The 20622-nt window shown below is 44.0% G+C and overlaps 1 protein-coding gene across 3 annotated transcripts in view; it reads left to right on the top strand.

Moving 5' to 3' along the window:
- The first annotated feature begins 4667 nt into the window (after window positions 1-4667).
- LOC120978258 (spermatid perinuclear RNA binding protein) overlaps window positions 4668-20622 on the top strand; it is an 81305-nt gene continuing 65350 nt past the window's right edge. For all 3 annotated transcript variants that reach the window (XM_040406493.1, XM_040406491.1, XM_040406492.1), the window contains exon 1: window positions 4668-4822. In XM_040406493.1, coding sequence (XP_040262427.1) covers window positions 4820-4822 — 3 coding nt within the window. In that variant the 5' untranslated portion in view covers window positions 4668-4819. The remainder of the gene's footprint in view (window positions 4823-20622) is intronic.

The following is a 20622-nucleotide window of genomic DNA, read 5'->3' on the forward strand; positions in this document are numbered from 1 at the left end:
TGCGTGAAAATCACCGCTCATCTGAACAGCCCCATAGAAATGAATGGGTCGGTATTCAGTGCGGGTGTAATGCGTTCACCTCACGCATCGCATCCGCGCAGAATACTCGCCCGTGTGAAAGGGGCCTAAATGTGTCACTGATCACCCGACAAGTGAGCAAAACGTTTGCCAGTGATTACATTTTTAATGTAGTACATAAAATCATATTTTGCCAGCAGCAGTTTGTGCAGTACAAACAGGGATCTGCCCCGGGCTAACGATCGCTACTGCGACCACTTGTCTCCCACAGACAATGATCGGGACAGAACAGTTAATTCCCAGTCATTGCCTATTCATTGGACATTCGTAAAGGGACCTAAAGCCAACAGGAGAGCAGTGATATACTAGGTCAGGGATGGGCAAACTGCGGCTCTCCAGCTGTTGTAAAACTACAACTCCCAGTATGCCCAGTCTGCCTACAGCAGGGCATGATGGGATTTGTAGTTTTACAACAGATGGAGAGTTGTCCATTCCTGTACTAGGTGAACCACTGCTATAATTAGCTGCAGATTTATAAAGTCCCCTTACTGTCTCTGCAATCTCAGAGTGCTGTGTGTATGATCTCCGGTGTATCCTTTGAGATGCAGCTTCACACTTTTGTCTCCTGCTTATAAGAACTAATATGGAGAAGCCTATCGCAAGCAGGAGAGACAGGCTGAGGCTGCATCACGTAGGATACATGGACACAGTGTGAGAGTGGACAGCACTTCTATGTCACTTAATGTCGTTAGATAGAGATCCAGCCAAGCAAGTTTACTGGGATTGTGTCTGTCCTTTCAGTCTCTGGCATACAACAAGCACAGTGGGAAATGTTGGCTAAATTAGGAGAACCCTATTAACGGGGAAGAATGGATAAAGATGGCCGATGGCTCCTTTATACACAAGACATACTCCAGTTCCTCTACTTTATTCTTTAATAATGGCCTTAGCCTATGCAGCTCTATACCGACAAAAATAATTTGCAGAGTGCTTTAAACCAACTGATAACCACGTTTTCATGACAAGAACAGAGTCAAGTTGAAGGCAGATCTCTGAAGACTTTTATCTTCCATGTTGGATTTTTTTTTCTGGGTGTTCACAATAGTTGGAAGGTCAATGGAAACCTACCCTAGTTCACAGATTAAAGGGATAGGAACCTCGCTACCTTTTTTGTTTTCTTTACCAGTTGGGGCCCAAAGGTTGGACCCCTAAGGCCTCTTTCACACGAAGGATACGTATTGTGTCAGGAAGCGTTCAGTGAAACTCGCACCATTTCGCAAGCAAGTTCAGTCTGTTTTGTCTGCATTTGCGTTCAGCGTTTCTGTTTTTTCTGCGCAGGTGCAATCAGTTTTGATGTATTTTTCACGCACGTGAAAAAAACGGAAGGTTTACTAACAACATCTTCTAGCAACCATCAGTGAAAAACGCTTTGCGTCCGGACAATGCGTGTTTCACTAAAGCCCCATTCACTTCTGTGGGGCCAGGGCTGCGTGAAAAACGCGATTCTCACCCAAAAATGATGCGTGAAACGCTCATGTGTACAGACCCATTGAAATGAATGGGTCAGGATTTAGCACGGGTGCTATGTGTTTACTTCACTCATTGCACCCGCACGGAAAACTCGCTGGTGTGGAAGGGGTCTTATTGTCATAATGTTTTGGCACGTCCTAGTGATGTGCCATATCGTTATGAGATGGGAATACCCCTTTAAGGTTAAAACCCAGCCCCTGTCACAGATCAAGGCACCATTCACACATCCGCAATTTCGTTCTGCATTTTCCGAAACGGAATTGCGGAGCCACTCATTTCTATGGGGCAGCATGATGTGCTGCCCGGATACGGAATTGTGGACTCTGGTCCGCAATTCCGTTCCAGAAAAAAATAGAACATGTCCTATTCTTGTCCGCAATTGCGGACAAGAATAGGCATATTCTATTAGTGGCAGCAAAGTGCGGTCCGCAAAATGCAGAACGCACATTGCCGCTGTCCGTGTTTTGCGGATCCTTGGCTACGCAAAACACACACGGATGTGTGAATGGACCCTAACCCTAACCCACCACAGACCACTTCGCCACACTACACAAAGATTGCTGTGAAATCGCTGTCCATAGGGAATAGATTGTGTAGCTTGAAAATCTCTTCTGAATATCTGCAGCCAAGTTTTTCGCACAGCCCTGGCCCCATAGAAGTGAATGAGGCTTCAGTGAAAAATGCATTGCATCCGGATACGTTTTTCACTGATGGTTGCTAGGAGGTGTTTGTAAGTCTTCATTTGCAAGATTTACATGCAGCAATCGCCTCCACTGTTTGGGGAACAATCCCCATATATACTTGTCCCCATATATAAAATCATTGGGGTACATTTTCTAAGACCGTCTTTTTACGCCGTTATCAGTTCCCCTCTGCACTGCTGTTAGATTCATCTAATTTATGACGAGGCATGTTTCTAGGCAACAGTTCGAGGCAACTGTTTCCTATTGTAAATTGGATGGCCTCTGACGCACCCCTGCGCCGCCCCCATTATGCCCAACTGGTGGACACCGGCCGAGCGACAGTATTTACTGGTAGTTTAAAAAAGGAGACTTTTTACTATTTTATGCCTAAAATGTTTGCAAGTCTGTTTGTAAATGTGCCCCAATGTTTCTGGCCTGCAGATCACTATTTACACAGGCAAATCTGCTGCACAGAAACAATGACTTTAGGTGCCACCGGAAAAAGCCACGACCACCCGATGAAGCAGATCTTGTTGCATAAAATTTCTGGGACTGAAAATCTGTTCCAGAAGTTGCTTACTAATAAATTCCTGTGATTACAGCAGCCTCTGCACCATTTTAGGCCAGCAGTTTCTGCCATACGAAAGGGGTGAAGGGAGAGAGGTGTAATATGTGCCAACAGGCTTGTAGAGATAGTAATAAGAGAAACGGCACCAGTCTTTGAATACCCCCTGCGCTGCTGAAGGATGCGCCTGTTTTATGACTAGGTGCATCCTCTGGAAGTCCATGGTCCTGGAGTGAAGTCTACTCCAGTCACTGATGAGTACATTTTCCGAAATCCTTTACACCTGTTTGCAGACGTAAATGTTAGTGAATTTTCTGGGACTGATGTGCCCTCGGGTATCTATCGTGTGTGTGTATATATATATGAGAGAGGCATACACACAGCTTTCCATTAATAGCATATGTGCACACCAATTAATTTGCAGTTGTAATTAAAGCTTCGGAGGCGGACGCCCTTTGTTATTTGCTGTGAGAGTTAAAAGAAAGCATGTTGCTGTGCGCAGTGGCCACTCATCAATCCACAGCTTGATCCCCCATCTGTGCACCCAGGCTCTCAAAAAAAAAAAGTTTTCTGCTGCTATCAGCTCTCGCCTCGGAGCAGTTCCTGATGGAAGCTGGATCACTGAGGTATAAGTAGGCAGCGTGATCAATGTGTGCAATAACCTCGCCATCTAGCTTCAGTCCCATGGAGTAAATAATCAGGATGAAAGAAAATGAGAGCACGGGCAGGATTCATTTAGTTACCTGCCGCTATACGACTCCGTCATGTAGGAGAACAAAGGGGATTCTCTAACAATCATCGTTTTCTTTTGTGTTTTCATCCTTTTGGTTAATATTTTTGTGCTTTTATCGTACGTTCACGAGTCCAAGAGGTGTAACGCAGAGTTATTGGATGTGCAAAATCTTTAAAAGGTCACCCCCCCCCCCCCCCCCCCACCACCCTAAATATCACTTATTATGCTGGGACATATGCTTGACAATAAATAATGACATCAAGCTGTCAGACCATCTGCTAGGGTACACTGACCATTGCCTCCAGGGAACACAAAGCCTACTCAGAGATCAAGAAACCGGATGTGAAAAACAATACAAAAACGGTGAATCTATATACAGTATATACAGTATAACCTACAGCAATGTATTCAGATAATAACCTCATCTCTCCCACATTCACTGTTTGAAACCTAAACATTATTTATATTATCCCCCCCCTCCCCATACGACATGTGTTTTTTTAGTGGCATTTTTTTGTTTAAATGTGTGCATTGTGCGTTTTTTCAGGCTTTTTTTCCCCTAGAGATTTACAAAACCAAAAAATAAAAAGGATTTGATTTTTGTTTTTTTCCATGTACTAAAAAAGTGATGAAAAACACCTTCAAAAACCTATGTGTCAAGCCATCCTAAATAGTTTTCTCTGCTCTGATATTTTTCTAGTATTTTTTTTTTATATTGATGACCTGTCCCTAGGATAAGCCATTAAGGTAAGTGGGCGTCCGACCCCCTCCTCCCCCGCAGATCGGCTGGTCTATTGTGTGGTGGACGATGCTTTTTAGAGGGATCAGTGTTGCAGTAAACCGCTTCACATTGGATGGGGCTGTGTATTTCCTGGGCTGGAGCTACCCCAGGATTCCTGGTATTGGACCTCCGCCGATCAGATTTTGATAGATCTGTCCTAAGGATAGGCCATTAAAAACACTGGACAGGCCTTTGGAGAAGAGAATTGCAGAGAAATATATTAATTCAGTTTGTATGTTTTTTTTTTGTTTTTGTTTTCTTTCACAATGTATCACATTTGTTTTTATATAGTTTATCTGAATCTAAAATATAGAATAGATTTTAGTTATTCATCAAGATCTTGGTTCCTCTGTTTAGGGGTTTATGGGACGCTGCGAACACTAGCTGAATGAGCAGCTGATGTGTGAGGACCTGGAGACATATGTGGAGCTTGTGCCACACAGTAGCTTTCCTGTGGATACCTGCAGAGAGAGACGGCGGTGAAGTAACAGTGAAATCCATTCATCAGGATGGTGAGTAGTTATAAGAGCGCTCTGTACCAGGTAACACTGCATTTACAGAAATCTTCCTGCGCAGGCTAAACTGGCCAGCATGGATTTCTCCATTTCTAGGAGATGAAAATTAAACGAAAAAATGGACAGCAATACAGTCATAAAGAACAGCAACACTGCAACATAAAGGAAATTGTCCAGACAATAAAACTGATTTAGAAAAGCCTCGGGGTGGGTCAGCGCTGCGGCCGGTGGTTGGCGGTGGTTTTATGCTTGTCAAGAGGAACCAAATGGGGAAGCTTCAAGTACCAGGGAGTGAGGCTTTTCTTAAATGATGTTTATTGCCTGGAAACCCCCCCCCCCAAATGCATATGAAGAAAGTGGATTATAAAAAGTTAATTAAAATATAAATGCTTAGTATTGAAGATTGCACTTTTAGGGCCCTGAGTGTTGTCCGCATCTTTTGGAGTTCCATAGAAGTGAAAGGGTCCGCAAAATTGCAGATCAGATGCAGAAAGCAATATACGGCCATCTGAATGAGCCCTTATAGATTAGTTCAGATGCCTCAGATCTGTACTTTTAATGTCCAACAAATCCACCACATCTGAACGTGGACAATGAATTACAAAGCTAATTTTAAGAAAAAGGAGTTAAAAAAAATAAAAATAATAAAATACAGCCTGACAATACCGCTGTGATATTGAGCCGACCCCCTCCCTGTCACTCCTACGTGATTCGGTGCATTGAGAACATGCTTGCTGCTCCTTGCCTACAACAATCGACTTGTCGGAGATGAAGAGCACACAGCTTTAGGGCGAGTGTACATACGGAAGATTTGTTGAAGACATTTAGTTCCGTTCTTCAGCATGGGGTTGTCTGCAGTAGGAACGTGGCTTTATTGCCAGCTGTGTTCAGATGAATGGAACAGTCGATGATGTTCTGCAACAAAACTTATGGGTTGTCTGCCTGTGTCACAAGTCACGCACCATTTTTTGTAATGGAAGTCCATGGCGTCGCACTGCGACATGCGGTGACGTGATAGTCGCAAAAAATCCATCCATGCTGTATTTTTGTGCCACTGCCGCGTTAGTCACAGCATGTCACGGTGAAACACCATTGACTTTCATTACAAAAATGTGCAATTTTTCAGTGACGAGAAGTCGCTCAACACATGCTGCCACGTAGCTGCACAATTTTTTGTTTCATGACTTGTCGCCATGTAGCCCTAGCCTTAGAGGGGTAAAATAAGAAAAATATATATTTTCAGACTGCTAATCAGACCTCAGATCAAACCCCCAATGTTAATCAAACTTCAGATTAGACCCCCAATGTTAATCACACTTCAAATCAGACTCTCAGTTTTAGGGCTCATGCACACGACCGTATGCATTTTGCGGTCCCCAAAAAACAGATCCGCAAAAAATGATGACATCTGTGTGCATTCTGGATTTTGCGGAATGGAACAGCTGGCCCTTCATAGAACAGTACTATCCTTGTCCGTAATGCGGACAATAATAGGACACGTTCATCTTTCTTTTTTTTTCCGTAAAGTACGTTTTTTTGCGGACCCATTCAAGTGAATGGTTCCGCATACGGTACGGGAAAAAAACCGAAACGGACATGGAAAAAAAATACGTTCGTGTGCGTGAGCCCTTAATCAGACCTCGGATCAGACAAAAATAAATAACTTGCCTTTCTTGCTCTGGACAGTGCCAGTGCCGCCACATGGGAAACCCAGCACACTATTCCTGCAGCTCTGCACTGTGACGGACATCACACAGCGCCAGGTCTTAGTACGCAATGCTCTGATGCTTTATGCAGTCAGGACACAGCAGAGTGTGGCACCGGCAGAAGACCAGGGAGTAAAACCAGCACCAGGGGCACTGTTTTCACTGCTCCCTGGTTCTACTGTGTAACGCTCATTAGTGTTTGCTTTATAAGATGCACTGCATCCCTCCCCCACTTTTGGGAGAAAAAAAATGTCTGTTATAAAGTGAAAAATACGGTATATGTGTTTTTGGTTTTTAGTTATATAAATCCTCATGCACACAAAAGTATCAGTTTTGCGCTTTGCAAACCGCAGATCAACAAAATACAGATACCTTCCGTGTGCAAACCGCATTTTTTCTTAGTGGCATTTATAGAAATAATGGCTATTGCACAAAATGGACCCGAATAGACATGTTCTATAACATCTGTGTACTATCAGTGTTTTTTTTTTTGACCCATAGAAATGAATGGGTTTGTGTGTGATCCGCAAAACAAATCCTGATCGGACCCGGACCTAGAATAAAGTTGTGTGTATGACCCCTTAGAGCATTATGAATGTATTTTTTTTTTTTGTGCAAAAGAGAAGTGCTCTCACAGTAGCGAGGACTGTACCTATCCAATAGATGCACAAAGACCTTCTCAGTGAGCTCCTGAAGGACACGACTAACAGGTTTCCTAAATCCAACGCTGCACATCAGATTGCAGCACAAATATTTCAAAGTCACCTTGAATGTGAAACTACCTGCTTGTGATGTTCCATCAGAAGATATTGTTTTAGCTCCGTTCAGCCATTCATCTCCTCAGACTTCAGCTCTCAACATTTAGTGAAATGAGCAGATTCAATTGTATTTTGTAAATAAGGTAGCTGTATAAACACCAGCTATCACTGAGCAGTAGTTAGAAAATGTACATGCGCCCTCCGTGTCTAGGGTCAGGCATGGACCTCTAGTCCCACAGACGAGTAGAGACTGCTCTGTGTGTTGTTCATGGGGCTTCGGCCTAGGAAAAGCAGAGAGAAGACCGCGGCGATCACAGGAGCGCACAGCCTTATCAAACAGCTGATCGGTCAGGGTCTCGGAAAACCCCTTTAAAGAACAGCATGGCAGAGATTGGGGCCAAAGTAGAATCCATATATATGTGTAACCCACCAGAGGAAGACCGTCTCTACTGCATAGGGGGATCCGTAGAAGAAAAATTGTAGTTAGAACCCTTCTGTCGGCGCTGTAGGCAGGAGACGTAATACCAGGTAGGTATTAGTGAAAGGGTAGTTTTTATTCTAGGTCGATGCGTTTCAAGGGGCATCAGGACAATAAAAGATATATAAGATATACAATAAGATGATTACATGTGTTGTTTATATAATGTGTTTGGGCGCGCAGGGTAGAGTGGGTTTGGTTACCAAAACCACCTCCTCCCCATTCTACCCTGCGCGCCCAAACATATTATATAAACAACACATGTAATCATCTTATTGTATATCTTATATATCTTTTATTGTCCTGATGAAGGAGGCTGTTCGACCTGGAATAAAAACTACACTTTTACGAATACCTACCTGGTAATACGTCTCCTGCCTACAGCGCCGACAGAAGGCTTCTAACTACAATTTTTCTTATTCGGATCTTCTTATCCCGATAACCTCGTCAGGAACACGGGCAAGAACCTTGGCTGCAGTACAGGCATCCCGCACGCTGGACGGGCGAATACCAGCAAGGCCAATTGCAGTTTTTGTGACTCATCACAACACTAAATGGTAAGCGCAACTGATTATAAATTGCGATTTTGATATTATACAGCGACACCTTTTTCTCTTATACTGCATAGGAAAACTATGGCTATAAAGACTGGTCCCATTTTTACTCTTCACTAGACACCCTTTAATTGCGTTAGTGACATGGTGGACGAAAACCAAGCCACAGCTATTTCTGTTCAAAATTTTCATCCTGTTGCTTATTTTTAAAGGGGTTATCCCAGGAAAAAGTATTTTTATGTAATAAATAGGACATTTCAATTGAAGTATTGTAGCAATAAAAATATTTAGTTTTTTTTTTAGGTGCATTTTCATCTCGGGTAGCGCCCCCTGCTGTTTATCCTTCTCCTACATTCAGAGGTGGACTAATGGGCTCAGTTGCTTCCCTGCTCCCCTCAGTGCTGGTCCCAGACGCTTTTCTTTTATTCACCCCTTCTTCTATATTCATAGAACTCGGTAGCTGCTGTATATTTCTCAGTGGAGGGGGCATCATATACTACAGTGCTGTTTATTAGTGGAATGGCTGGGGCTGTGTGTGAGGGGCAACTTTTTATGCAGGGAAGAAATGGGTTAACAAAAAACTGACTGCAGTTAGCTTCTGGGAAATGCCGCTGCTTGATGGTCACACTGAGGAGCTGTTGCCCACCCACAGAAAGTAAGGAACAAGAGCAGGGATGTCCAACCTGCGGCCCTCCAGCTTTTGAAAAACTACAACTCCCAGCATGCCCTAATAGCTGTAGGCTGTCCAGGCATGATGGAAGTTGTAGTTTTGCAACAGCTGGAGGGCATCCTTGGACAAAAGCTTCAGATGGGGCAAGTAAAAAGAGGAAAAGGTTGAAAATGGTACCGGATAGAGCGGTGTTTTTTGTTACTGCGGATCATTTTTTATTTATTGGTGGGACTTAGCGGCCATGTGGTTTTGCTGGCGAGCTCACAAAACTGTGCGGCCATTAACAATAAGCAAGCCTATGGCAAGCAATTTTTGACAGTCTGTAGAGAACAGCTGCGACTAATAGGGGCAACCAGTTTGGTCCTAATCCTATGTTACTAATGAGTTTTAATCCATTCGAGAAATTGTGAATGATCTGCTTGTCAACCGCTATGGACGACTACTCGTATATGCCGCCAAACAATAGTTCCCCTCCGCCAAGATTGCCCTGTCTCCGATCCCAAGATCTCTATGTAAGGCCTCATGCACACAACCATTTCTTTTTAAGGTCCGCAAAAACGGGGTCCGTAGATCCGTGACCGTTTTTTCGTCCGTGGGTCTTCCTTGATTTCTGTAGGATCCACGGACATGAAAAAAAAGTCATTTTGGTGTCCGCCTGGCCGTGCGGACTCAAATGGATCTGTCCTGACTTACAATGCAAGTCAATGGGGACGGATCCGTTTGACGTTGACACAATATGGTGCAATTGCAAACGGATCCGTCCCCCATTGACTTTCAATGTGAAGTCAGGAGTCCCTATTATACCATCGGATCGGAGTTTTCTCCAATCCGATGGTATATTTTAACTTGAAGCGTCCCCATCACCATGGGAACGCCTCTGTTAGAATATACTGTCTGGTATGAGTTAGATTGTGAAACTCAGATCCGACAGTATATTCTAACACAGGCGTTCCCATGGTGATGGGGACGCTTCAAGTTAGAATATACTGAGAACTGTGTACATGACTGCCCCCTGCTGCCTGGCAGCACCCAATCTCTTACAGGGGGCTGTGAGCCGCACAATTAACCTGCTGCACCTGAGTGGGGTTAATTATGCGTATCATAGTCCCCTGTAATTGATCAGAGGCTGCCATGCAGCAGGGGGCAGACCCCCCTCTGCCACCCTCCCTCCCTCTATTGTATTCATTTCATTGGTGGCCAGTGTGCGCCCCCCCCCCCCCCCTCCCTCTATTTTATTATTTTCATTGGTGGCACAGTGTGTGGCGCCCCCCCTCTTTCCCTCTATTGTATTATTTTCATTGGCGGCACAGTGTGCGGCCCCCCCCTCCCTCCCTCCTATTGTATTATTTTCTTTGGTGGCACAGTGTGCGGCCTCCCCTCTCTCCCCCCCCGATCATTGGTGGCAGCGGAGAGTTCCGATCGGAGTCCCAGTTTAATCGCTGGGGCTCCGATCGGTAACCATGGCAACCAGGACGCTACTGCAGTCCTGGTTGCCATGGTTACTTAGCAATATTAGAAGCATCATACTTACCTCACATTTTCAAAGACCCCCTGGACCCAGGAAAAACTAGTTATATAATTCAAATAGTCTAGTTGCCTAGACTAATAGACTCCCGTTTCTGGTCAATATAAAATATAACGTTTATTTATTTCATTGTTAAAAATATAACATAAAGCGGGAGAACAAAGGAAAACTTTAAAATCCTAGGTGTAGCAGGATCCCTGGGCTGAGTAAGGGATTGATGTTCACCCATATACTCTACGTACCCTTAACATATATACATATCCACTTTTTGCTTTATATTATCGCAGTATATTTTTCCTTTGTGGAGTTTTATGTTTAAGGGTCCCTTAGTGGTTATCAGTCATTGTTTTCTCAAAATATCTTTAAGCATGTCACTCCACCATTTATAGTCGCGGTTCAGAGGGGTCTGCAGATACTCCTCTCGGCAACAGGATCCCTGCCTAACCTAATCTAAAAATTTAAAGGCTAGAGCTCCCCCAACATGTTTCGCCACTGTAATGTGGCTTCATCAGGTGAAAGGAGCTACTGTCAACAAGAATGCTTTGCGACAGTGTTCTTTTATCCTCTATGGGTAGGTCGTTGTGTGTATTGCAGCCAATCGCTGCTCAAACATCTTGATTGATGGTTTAGTGGCCCAATCCATACATTGGTTACTAACCTGCGTCATGTAATCGCGTCCAGTATCCCGTACTATGAGCTGCGCATGCGCCAGAACTTTTCAGTTGATAGTTCAGAGAGCAATGTTACTGGGCATGCGCATACACTTAGAAAGTTTTGTTCATACGATCGCGTCTTGTATTGCGCATGCGCGTGAACTTATAGTTCAGCGCTCAGAATTTCAAGATATTAGTTCGATATACAGTACTGCACATGCGCCGAAACTTTACAATCGATGGGTTAAGGGAACGACATTACTGAGCATGCGCATACACTTAGAAATATAACTTACGTCCATCACTACGTATTGCGCATGCGCATGAACTTATAGTTCGATAATCAAGAAATAACGTTAGAGCGCATGCGCCCATACTTAGATATTTCAAGACAGTATCAAACTGCGATACTACGGACAGCGCATGCGCCGAAACTTTTCAATCGATAGTTAAGGGAACGGTGTTACTGAGCATGCGCATACACTTAGAGAATTGGCCCAGTTTGTTTGGACAATACAATCGCATCTTGCATCCATAACTAAGTATTGCGCATGTGCCTAAACTTATAGTTTGATGGTCAGGAGATGGCATTGGGACGCTTGCACCCTGCTTAGATGTTTCCAGGTAGTAGTCACTTCTTATCATATAGGTGCATTTGCTTTTTAGCCTATATATTTGGCATGCACTAAGTCTCATAGTTTTGCGAGTGGAAAGGTGACATTAATGGGCATATATCTAAATGTACCCAGATACAAATATGTACCCAGATACTAATAAATTATTATTCGGTACATATTGATGCTCTTGAAACTTCTTCAGATTGCAAAGTTTCTTTTTTGATTTGTTTTTTTATATTTATATATTTTCAATATTTTTATATTATAAATAGGTACGCAAGTGCCATCATTCCCTCCAGTGACTTCGGAACGAGGAAAGATGGATCAGATCAAATGACGTCCAAAAAGGTCAGAGGCCACCTACCTTTTTCTCCTATATGAGCTATATTTATTCTTTTTGATTTATTTTCATAATTATAATAATTTATTTCTTCTAAGGTACTCTCCCATTATTTTATATAAAGGCTGTGAAGGAAAATCCTTCATTAAGGCCTTGTGGACTCATCGTCTTTAATCTATGAATCCAGCGTGCCTCACTCTGTAGCAATTTTTTGTCTAAATTGCCTCCTCTTGGTCCTAAAGATATTTTCTCTATGCCCCAGAATCTAAGAACGGAGCTCTTATTGTTGTGAAAATATCTTATATGTCTGGCAATTGATGTGTCTTTACCTGTTTCAATGGTGCTGATATGTCCTGAGATACGGCGTCTCAATTCTTGTACCGTTTTGCCCACGTATAGTTTAGGGCAGGGGCATGATGCCAGGTACACTACTCCCTGGGTTTTACATGTAATAAGTTGTTTTATTTCCTTTAAAAAGGAATACGAAATAAAACAACTTATTACATGTAAAACCCAGGGAGTAGTGTACCTGGCATCATGCCCCTGCCCTAAACTATACGTGGGCAAAACGGTACAAGAATTGAGACGCCGTATCTCAGGACATATCGGCACCATTGAAACAGGTAAAGACACATCAATTGCCAGACATATAAGATATTTTCACAACAATAAGAGCTCCGTTCTTAGATTCTGGGGCATAGAGAAAATATCTTTAGGACCAAGAGGAGGGAATTTAGACAAAAAATTGCTACAGAGTGAGGCACGCTGGATTCATAGATTAAAGACGATGAGTCCACAAGGCCTTAATGAAGGATTTTCCTTCACAGCCTTTATATAAAATAATGGGAGAGTACCTTAGAAGAAATAAATTAATATTATAATTATGAAAATAAATCAAAAAGAATAAATATAGCTCATATAGGAGAAAAAGGTAGGTGGCCTCTGACCTTTTTGGACGTCATTTGATCTGATCCAGTGACTTCGGAACGAGGAAAGATGGAGGGAATGATGGCACTTGCGTACCTATTTATAATATAAAAATATTGAAAATATATATATAAAAAAACAAATCAAAAAAGAAACTTTGCAATCTGAAGAAGTTTCAAGAGCATCAATATGTACCGAATAATAATTTATTAGTATCTGGGTACATATTTGTATCTGGGTACATATTTGTATCTGGGTACATTTAGATATATGCCCATTAATGTCACCTTTCCACTCGCAAAACTATGAGACTTAGTGCATGCCAAATATATAGGCTAAAAAGCAAATGCACCTATATGATAAGAAGTGACTACTACCTGGAAACATCTAAGCAGGGCGCAAGCGTCCCAATGCCATCTCCTGACCATCAAACTATAAGTTTAGGCACATGCGCAATACTTAGTTATGGATGCAAGATGCGATTGTATTGTCCAAACAAACTGGGCCAATTCTCTAAGTGTATGCGCATGCTCAGTAACACCGTTCCCTTAACTATCGATTGAAAAGTTTCGGCGCATGCGCTGTCCGTAGTATCGCAGTTTGATACTGTCTTGAAATATCTAAGTATGGGCGCATGCGCTCTAACGTTATTTCTTGATTATCGAACTATAAGTTCATGCGCATGCGCAATACGTAGTGATGGACGTAAGTTATATTTCTAAGTGTATGCGCATGCTCAGTAATGTCGTTCCCTTAACCCATCGATTGTAAAGTTTCGGCGCATGTGCAGTACTGTATATCGAACTAATATCTTGAAATTCTGAGCGCTGAACTATAAGTTCACGCGCATGCGCAATACAAGACGCGATCGTATGAACAAAACTTTCTAAGTGTATGCGCATGCCCAGTAACATTGCTCTCTGAACTATCAACTGAAAAGTTCTGGCGCATGCGCAGCTCATAGTACGGGATACTGGACGCGATTACATGACGCAGGTTAGTAACCAATGTATGGATTGGGCCACTAAACCATCAATCAAGATGTTTGAGCAGCGATTGGCTGCAATACACACAACGACCTACCCATAGAGGATAAAAGAACACTGTCGCAAAGCATTCTTGTTGACAGTAGCTCCTTTCACCTGATGAAGCCACATTACAGTGGCGAAACATGTTGGGGGAGCTCTAGCCTTTAAATTTTTAGATTAGGTTAGGCAGGGATCCTGTTGCCGAGAGGAGTATCTGCAGACCCCTCTGAACCGCGACTATAAATGGTGGAGTGACATGCTTAAAGATATTTTGAGAAAACAATGACTGATAACCACTAAGGGACCCTTAAACATAAAACTCCACAAAGGAAAAATATACTGCGATAATATAAAGCAAAAAGTGGATATGTATATATGTTAAGGGTACGTAGAGTATATGGGTGAACATCAATCCCTTACTCAGCCCAGGGATCCTGCTACACCTAGGATTTTAAAGTTTTCCTTTGTTCTCCCGCTTTGTTATATTTTTAACAATGAAATAAATAAACGTTATATTTTATATTGACCAGAAACGGGAGTCTATTAGTCTAGGCAACTAGACTATTTGAATTATATATCATACTTACCTGCTGCGCTGTCTGTGACCGGCCGGGAGCTCCTCCTACTGGTAAGTGACAGGTCTGTGCGGCGCATTGCTTAATGATCTGTCACTTACCAGTAGGAGGAGCTCCCGGCCGGTCACAGACAGCGCAGCAGGTAAGTATGATGCTTCTAATATTGCTAAGTAAGGGGAGGCCGCACACTGCCACCAATGAAGATAATACAATAGAGGGGGGGGGGGGGCCGCACACTGTGCCACCAATGAAAATAATACAATAGAGGGAGGGAGGGGGGGCCGCACACTGTGCCACCAATGAAAATAATACAATGGAGGGAGGGAGGGGGGGCCGGGGGGCCACACACTGTGACACCAATGAAAATAATACAATAGAGGGAGGGGGCCGCACTGGCCACCATTGAAATTTAAACTGGGGAGGGAGGGGGGTCTGGCAGCCCCTGATCTCTTATAGTGGGCTATGATATGCACAATTAACCCCTCAGGTGCAACACCTGAGGGGTTAATTGTGCGGATCACAGCCCCCTGTAAGAGATCGGGTGCTGCCAGGCAGCAGGGGGCAGTCATGTACACAGTTCGTAGTATATTCTAACTAGAAGCGTCCCCATCACCATGGGAACGCCTCTGTGTTAGAATATACTGTCTGATATGAGTTTTCACGAAGTGAAAACTCAGCTCTGAAAAAGCTTTTATGCAGACGGATCTTCGGATCCGTCTGTATGAAAGTAACCTACGGATCACTGACGCGGATGCCAATCTTGTGTGCATCCATGTTCTTTCACGGACCCATTGACTTGAATGGGTCCCTGAACCGTTGTCCGTCAAAAAAATAGGACAGGTCATATTTTTTTGACGGACAGGAAACACGGATCACGAATGCGGCTGCAAAACGGTGCATTTTCCGATTTTTCCAAAAAAAACTGTAAACGGCACAACGGCCACGGATGCACACAACGGTCGTGTGCATGAGGCCTTAGTGTCCCAACCACATAGGAAAGCAGTTGTCGATAGAATTTATCTCTGCAGCTGCAGTTCCCAAGATCATTAAACAGGGGCCAAATTTAGTCAAGTATTAGTACCACGTGTCTGTTATTATTACTGTTGTTTAATTTGTGCCAGAGACCATGTGCAAGGCCAGACGAACACAAACGAGTTCAATGTGTACGTCCCGCATTTTGCGGAATGAAATGGCCAGCCATAATAGAACAGTCCTATCCTTGTTCGTAATGCGGGGGCCGGAACGGACATACTGATGCGGAAAGCACACTGTGTGCGGTCATATCTTTTGTGCCCCCTCTTCCCCCCAAAAATGTGGGTAGGATGTGGACAAAAAATAAGTTTGTGTGTTTGAGCCCATAATACTGATTTATAAGGCTATGTGTCCCCGTGAGACCTGGAATATACAGAATGACACTGTCGGCATTATGTGAGTATAATTCAGGGTCACACAGCCTTATAAATCAGTATAATGCTGGGCATTTCTGACGCACACTGCAAGTTTCTCGCATTAAACTCGCTTGTGTGTGCCCAGCCTAACGTGATGAAAAGCAAAATGTCTGATGACCTGTGCTCTATTGTGACAAATGATGAGGTCACTGAGTGCGTAAGTCACCGGCACATCATTTTGCGGCACGTATCGGGCGAGGACTGCAGACATTCTCATTTTGCGGTTGCAGGAATTATGCAAAGCACATGTAAATTAAGCCGTCGCTTCAAAAACACATTTAAAGGAAGAACAAATATTTGCATGCATTATACTTTGTGACTCTTTGAGATGTATACAAAATCATAACCCATTCATCGCGTCTCCTCCGAACGTCAGTCCCACACAAGACACATTGTGAAATAGTGCCAATCTGCATCCGGAATCCACCCTGAATACATAGCGGAGCTTCAAACAGCGGCCTCTTTCCTTTTCCAGACGTTCCTGCGGTTGCATCTGCTGAGTCTTTCTACTGCTTTATCCAGCGTTAAATAAAATATAGGCTTCAGCTGGGCTGTCAAAAGGCAAAGCATGAGAGTATAAAGAACGGCTATAATGTCATTGTTTTGACCCCTAGGTGAAGTTTTTTTTTTTCTCCGTAAGATGAGATGGGAAATAGCTGGCCTGTTTTACAAGGTGATGCCATCTCGAGAGCAAGAATAGCAAAGCGATGCAGCATGTAGGAAATCTAATAACTGCTCCTACCATGCTTTAATATATTGTGGATTAAATGATATGCACAATTATTATTTAATGCTCTAAGGACTCTGAACGGACGTGTTATTTTGCAGGCGGCTGGGACAGCAATGCCAGTGGAGAGGGAATCTAGTGCGGTCATTGTTAATAGGAATCTGTGGGCTCCTCTCATTCCTCCCGCTGCCGCGCCGCTCTGCCCAGTGCACGGGTAATGGCCGGCTTATAGCCTGCGTGTGCTCCAGTGGAAGAACATGAGGCATCTGTCTTGTGTCCTGAACGGCAGAAAGAGTACTTTCTACCACCGACCTGTCCAACGATGCAGACTTTTTTCAGGGTATTTAAATGCATCTGTCAGCAGGTTTGTACCTATGGCACTGACCTGTTACATGGGCACTTGGCAGCTGAAGGCATCTGTGTTGGTCCCACAGGACTGTTTCACACGAGCAAGTCCATTGCAGGAATCGCGCTCCATGTGTGAGCCTTATCCTCCGCTCTGGACTTGCAGGAGTGCACAGCATTATCATGATTTATAATGCTGTGTTCCGCTGCTTCACTTTATTTCTACAGGATCATAGTGACCGCTTTGTCAGATTCTGTAGCAATAAGGTACATAGCATTATAAATCAGTGCCGTGCGGTCCAGAACGGAGGATCAGGCTCACACACGGAGCACGATTCTCGCAATGGACTCGCTCGTGTGACACAGCCCTTAAATCATTTGCTAATACATGCGTTTGGCAGTGTATACATCATTTGTTCACCGGGAAGCCGGTGAAATGCCCGGTGGGCCCCTTGCCTGTCTACTTATACTACAGCCAGAGCCACCAGCAGGGCAGTTACTATACTTTCAGGCGCCTGGCTGTTATTAGGTGCTGGACTGCAGCATTGGCACACATCATTTTACTTTGGTGAAAGGGACAGCACAATACCTTGCAGCGCTTGTTCCTTTCTCCAAAGTAAACTTCACCGACCCGAGGAGCCAAGGCAGCAGCAGGAGATGGAGACTCTGCTCTCTCTGAGTCACTGTGTCACTGCGCCTCCAGTATAAAGTTCAGTTTTCTTCTCTCACTGGTCCCACTACTCCACTCCACACAGCAGCACTGGGGTAAGTTACTGTGGGAGGGAACTGGGAAGTTAGGAGAGTCCTGAAGCTGCTGCCCCTGCACATCTTGTGTCCATGTTGTTCCAGCCCCTCACAGACCTTTGCCCACCAACTATCTCACCTATACTTTATACAGGGCAAGAAGTTATGTCTCCCAGTGTCCCCCTCTTCCCTCTCATCAGTGGCATTTCACATTTTCCCAGCCCCTTACCCCCACATAATATGTAATGTCTCTGGAGGTTATATCAGCGCTGGAGCATTATATGAGGAGCGGCTGATATCAATCAGATGTGATGTAATGTCTCTGGAGGTTATATCAGTGCTGGAGCATTATATGAGGAGCGGCTGATATTAGTCACATAGGATGTAATGTCTCTGGAGGTTATATCAGTACTGGAGCGTTAGAAGAGAAGCAGCTGATATCAGTCACATAGGATGTATTTTCAGTACTGGAGCGTTAGAAGAGGAGTGGCTGATATCAGTCACATATGACTGTGGATAGGTCATCAGTATCTGATTGGTGGGGGTCTGACACCCGGGACTAGGGATCAACTGATATTGATTTTTTTTTTAGAGCTGATATCTAAGAATAAATATTTATACAAAATTTTTGGGTGTTTTTTTATTTTATTTTATTTTATTTAATAACTATTTCCCCCCTTAGGGGCTAGAACCTGGGATCTTTTAATCTCTTGTCCTATTCCCCCTAGTAGAGGGTGAATAGGACTTCGCACTCTCCCTGCTGCCCTGTGCATAGTACACATGGCAGCAGGGAACTGACTATGGCAGCCAGGGCTTCAGTAGCGTCCTGGCTGCTATGGTAACTGATCGGAGCCCCAGGATTACACTGCTGGGGCTCCGATCAGAAGCTGCCACTGCCACCAATGAAGATAACTTGCCCATTAATTCAAATATAGCGACACCTGACCTCTGAGAGGTAGCTGCGATCTGCGGCAGTTAACCCCTCAGGTGCGGCAGGGGTTAACTGCCGCGGATTGCAGCTACCTCTCATAGAGGTCGGGTGCAGCTATATGATTCACCCGCCTCCTATATTTGAATTAATAACTTAACATCATTGGTGGCGCAATGGCCACAGCCCCTCCCCTCCTCTTCCCCTCTTGCCTCTCACTGGTGGCAGCAGCAGCACAGGGGGGAGGGACTGCTTCCTTCTCCCCTGTGCTGCTGAGGGAACATTGATCGCGTTGATAGCGGCGCGATCCATGTTCGCGATTCGTTATCGGCAAGGTTAGATGCTGATACTGATAACTTTGAAAATCCTGAATATCAGCCGATAATATCGGTAAATCCGATAATCTGTTGATCCCTACCTGGGACCACTGCCGATCAGCTGTTTGAGAAGGCACCGGGGCTCCTGTGAGCCCTGTGCCCTTCTCTGTGATTGTTCTGGGCCATGTGATGTCACGTTCATTGATCAAGTGGCCTAGGAGCAGCTCAGCCCCATAGAAGTGAAAGGGGCTGAGCGCGATACCAAGCACAGCCGCTATACAATGTACGGCGCTGACCTTGGTGAGCTGTGAGGAGGCCGGGGCACTACTGCGATCACTTCAATAAACATATCCTTTTGAATATGCAGGAAACATTTCCTTGACTTTGGATATTGTTTAGGCTGGGGGACTGGGTGGTTCATCTAGGACATGGAATGTCCACGTGTGACCGCTGTCCAAACTAGTGACTGTACATAACAGATACAGTTATCAACTAAATGAGTTGCTTAAGGAGAAACAATTTGATATAGTGCAGTGCACAATACTGTTACTGTATTGTGTGCTATAATGCATACATTCCTGTGTGCGAGACTGAAAAATGAACAAGTAATATCTCCAGCTCTAGGGTGGGCCCCCAAAATCAATTCCCCTGGTGCGCCCTAGGCGCCCCAGTCCGACACTGTTTCTTCATATGGGTGAAGGCTAGACAGACCTCCTTGGAGTGTTTTCTGTGGACAGCACAAGATGTCTTGTACACAGAGGCAGTTCAGAAAGTGTGAATTTCATAGGTGAAAGGACAGTGTCCTCAAGTAAAATAAAACGTGTTATTAAAGCGCTGCTGTCATGAGATAGAAATCGGGATGAAGGCGTTAGTTCAGCCCGTAACATGAGATCTGGTGTTTTTTCCCTCTGTGGATTATCTGTATGCCATGGTAATCTCCCTATCTCGGAAATTAATTTACCGGTGGTGGCAGCCAATAAACCCTATGGGGGAGATTTATTATCTCCTTGCACAAGTTTTCTGGCGAATAAAGGTGTGTTTGCAGTTTTTTAAATGCCATTGTGACAAAATATTGTCGTAAGTTGCCCTCATCACTTTGTGAATAGGGGGTGAAGGAAGTGTTGGGGCCAGCACATTTATCTTCACTTACACTGGGAAACTGACGTAACTGAAGACAGAAATCTACAATACAGTAGGTTTCAGATTAGGCGCACTAACTGCCAGAGGATGCGCCTAATATATGACCAGGCCTGCGCCTCACTGTAATTTAAGAGCTTCCCCTAACAGGGCATTACATAGAAAACGGTGGGCTTGATAAATCTGCCCCTATGTTTTAAACAAAGTTGTGCCTGTACTCAGGACAAGTCCTTCAGGTCCATCCTGTGTTATGTACGACCTCTTCTAAAGGGCTGTTTGTTTTTTAAGTTATTTTATTGATTAGAGAATGGACTGGGAGA

This window comes from Bufo bufo, chromosome 8 (assembly GCF_905171765.1).
Source record: "Bufo bufo chromosome 8, aBufBuf1.1, whole genome shotgun sequence".
NCBI lineage: Eukaryota > Metazoa > Chordata > Amphibia > Anura > Bufonidae > Bufo > Bufo bufo.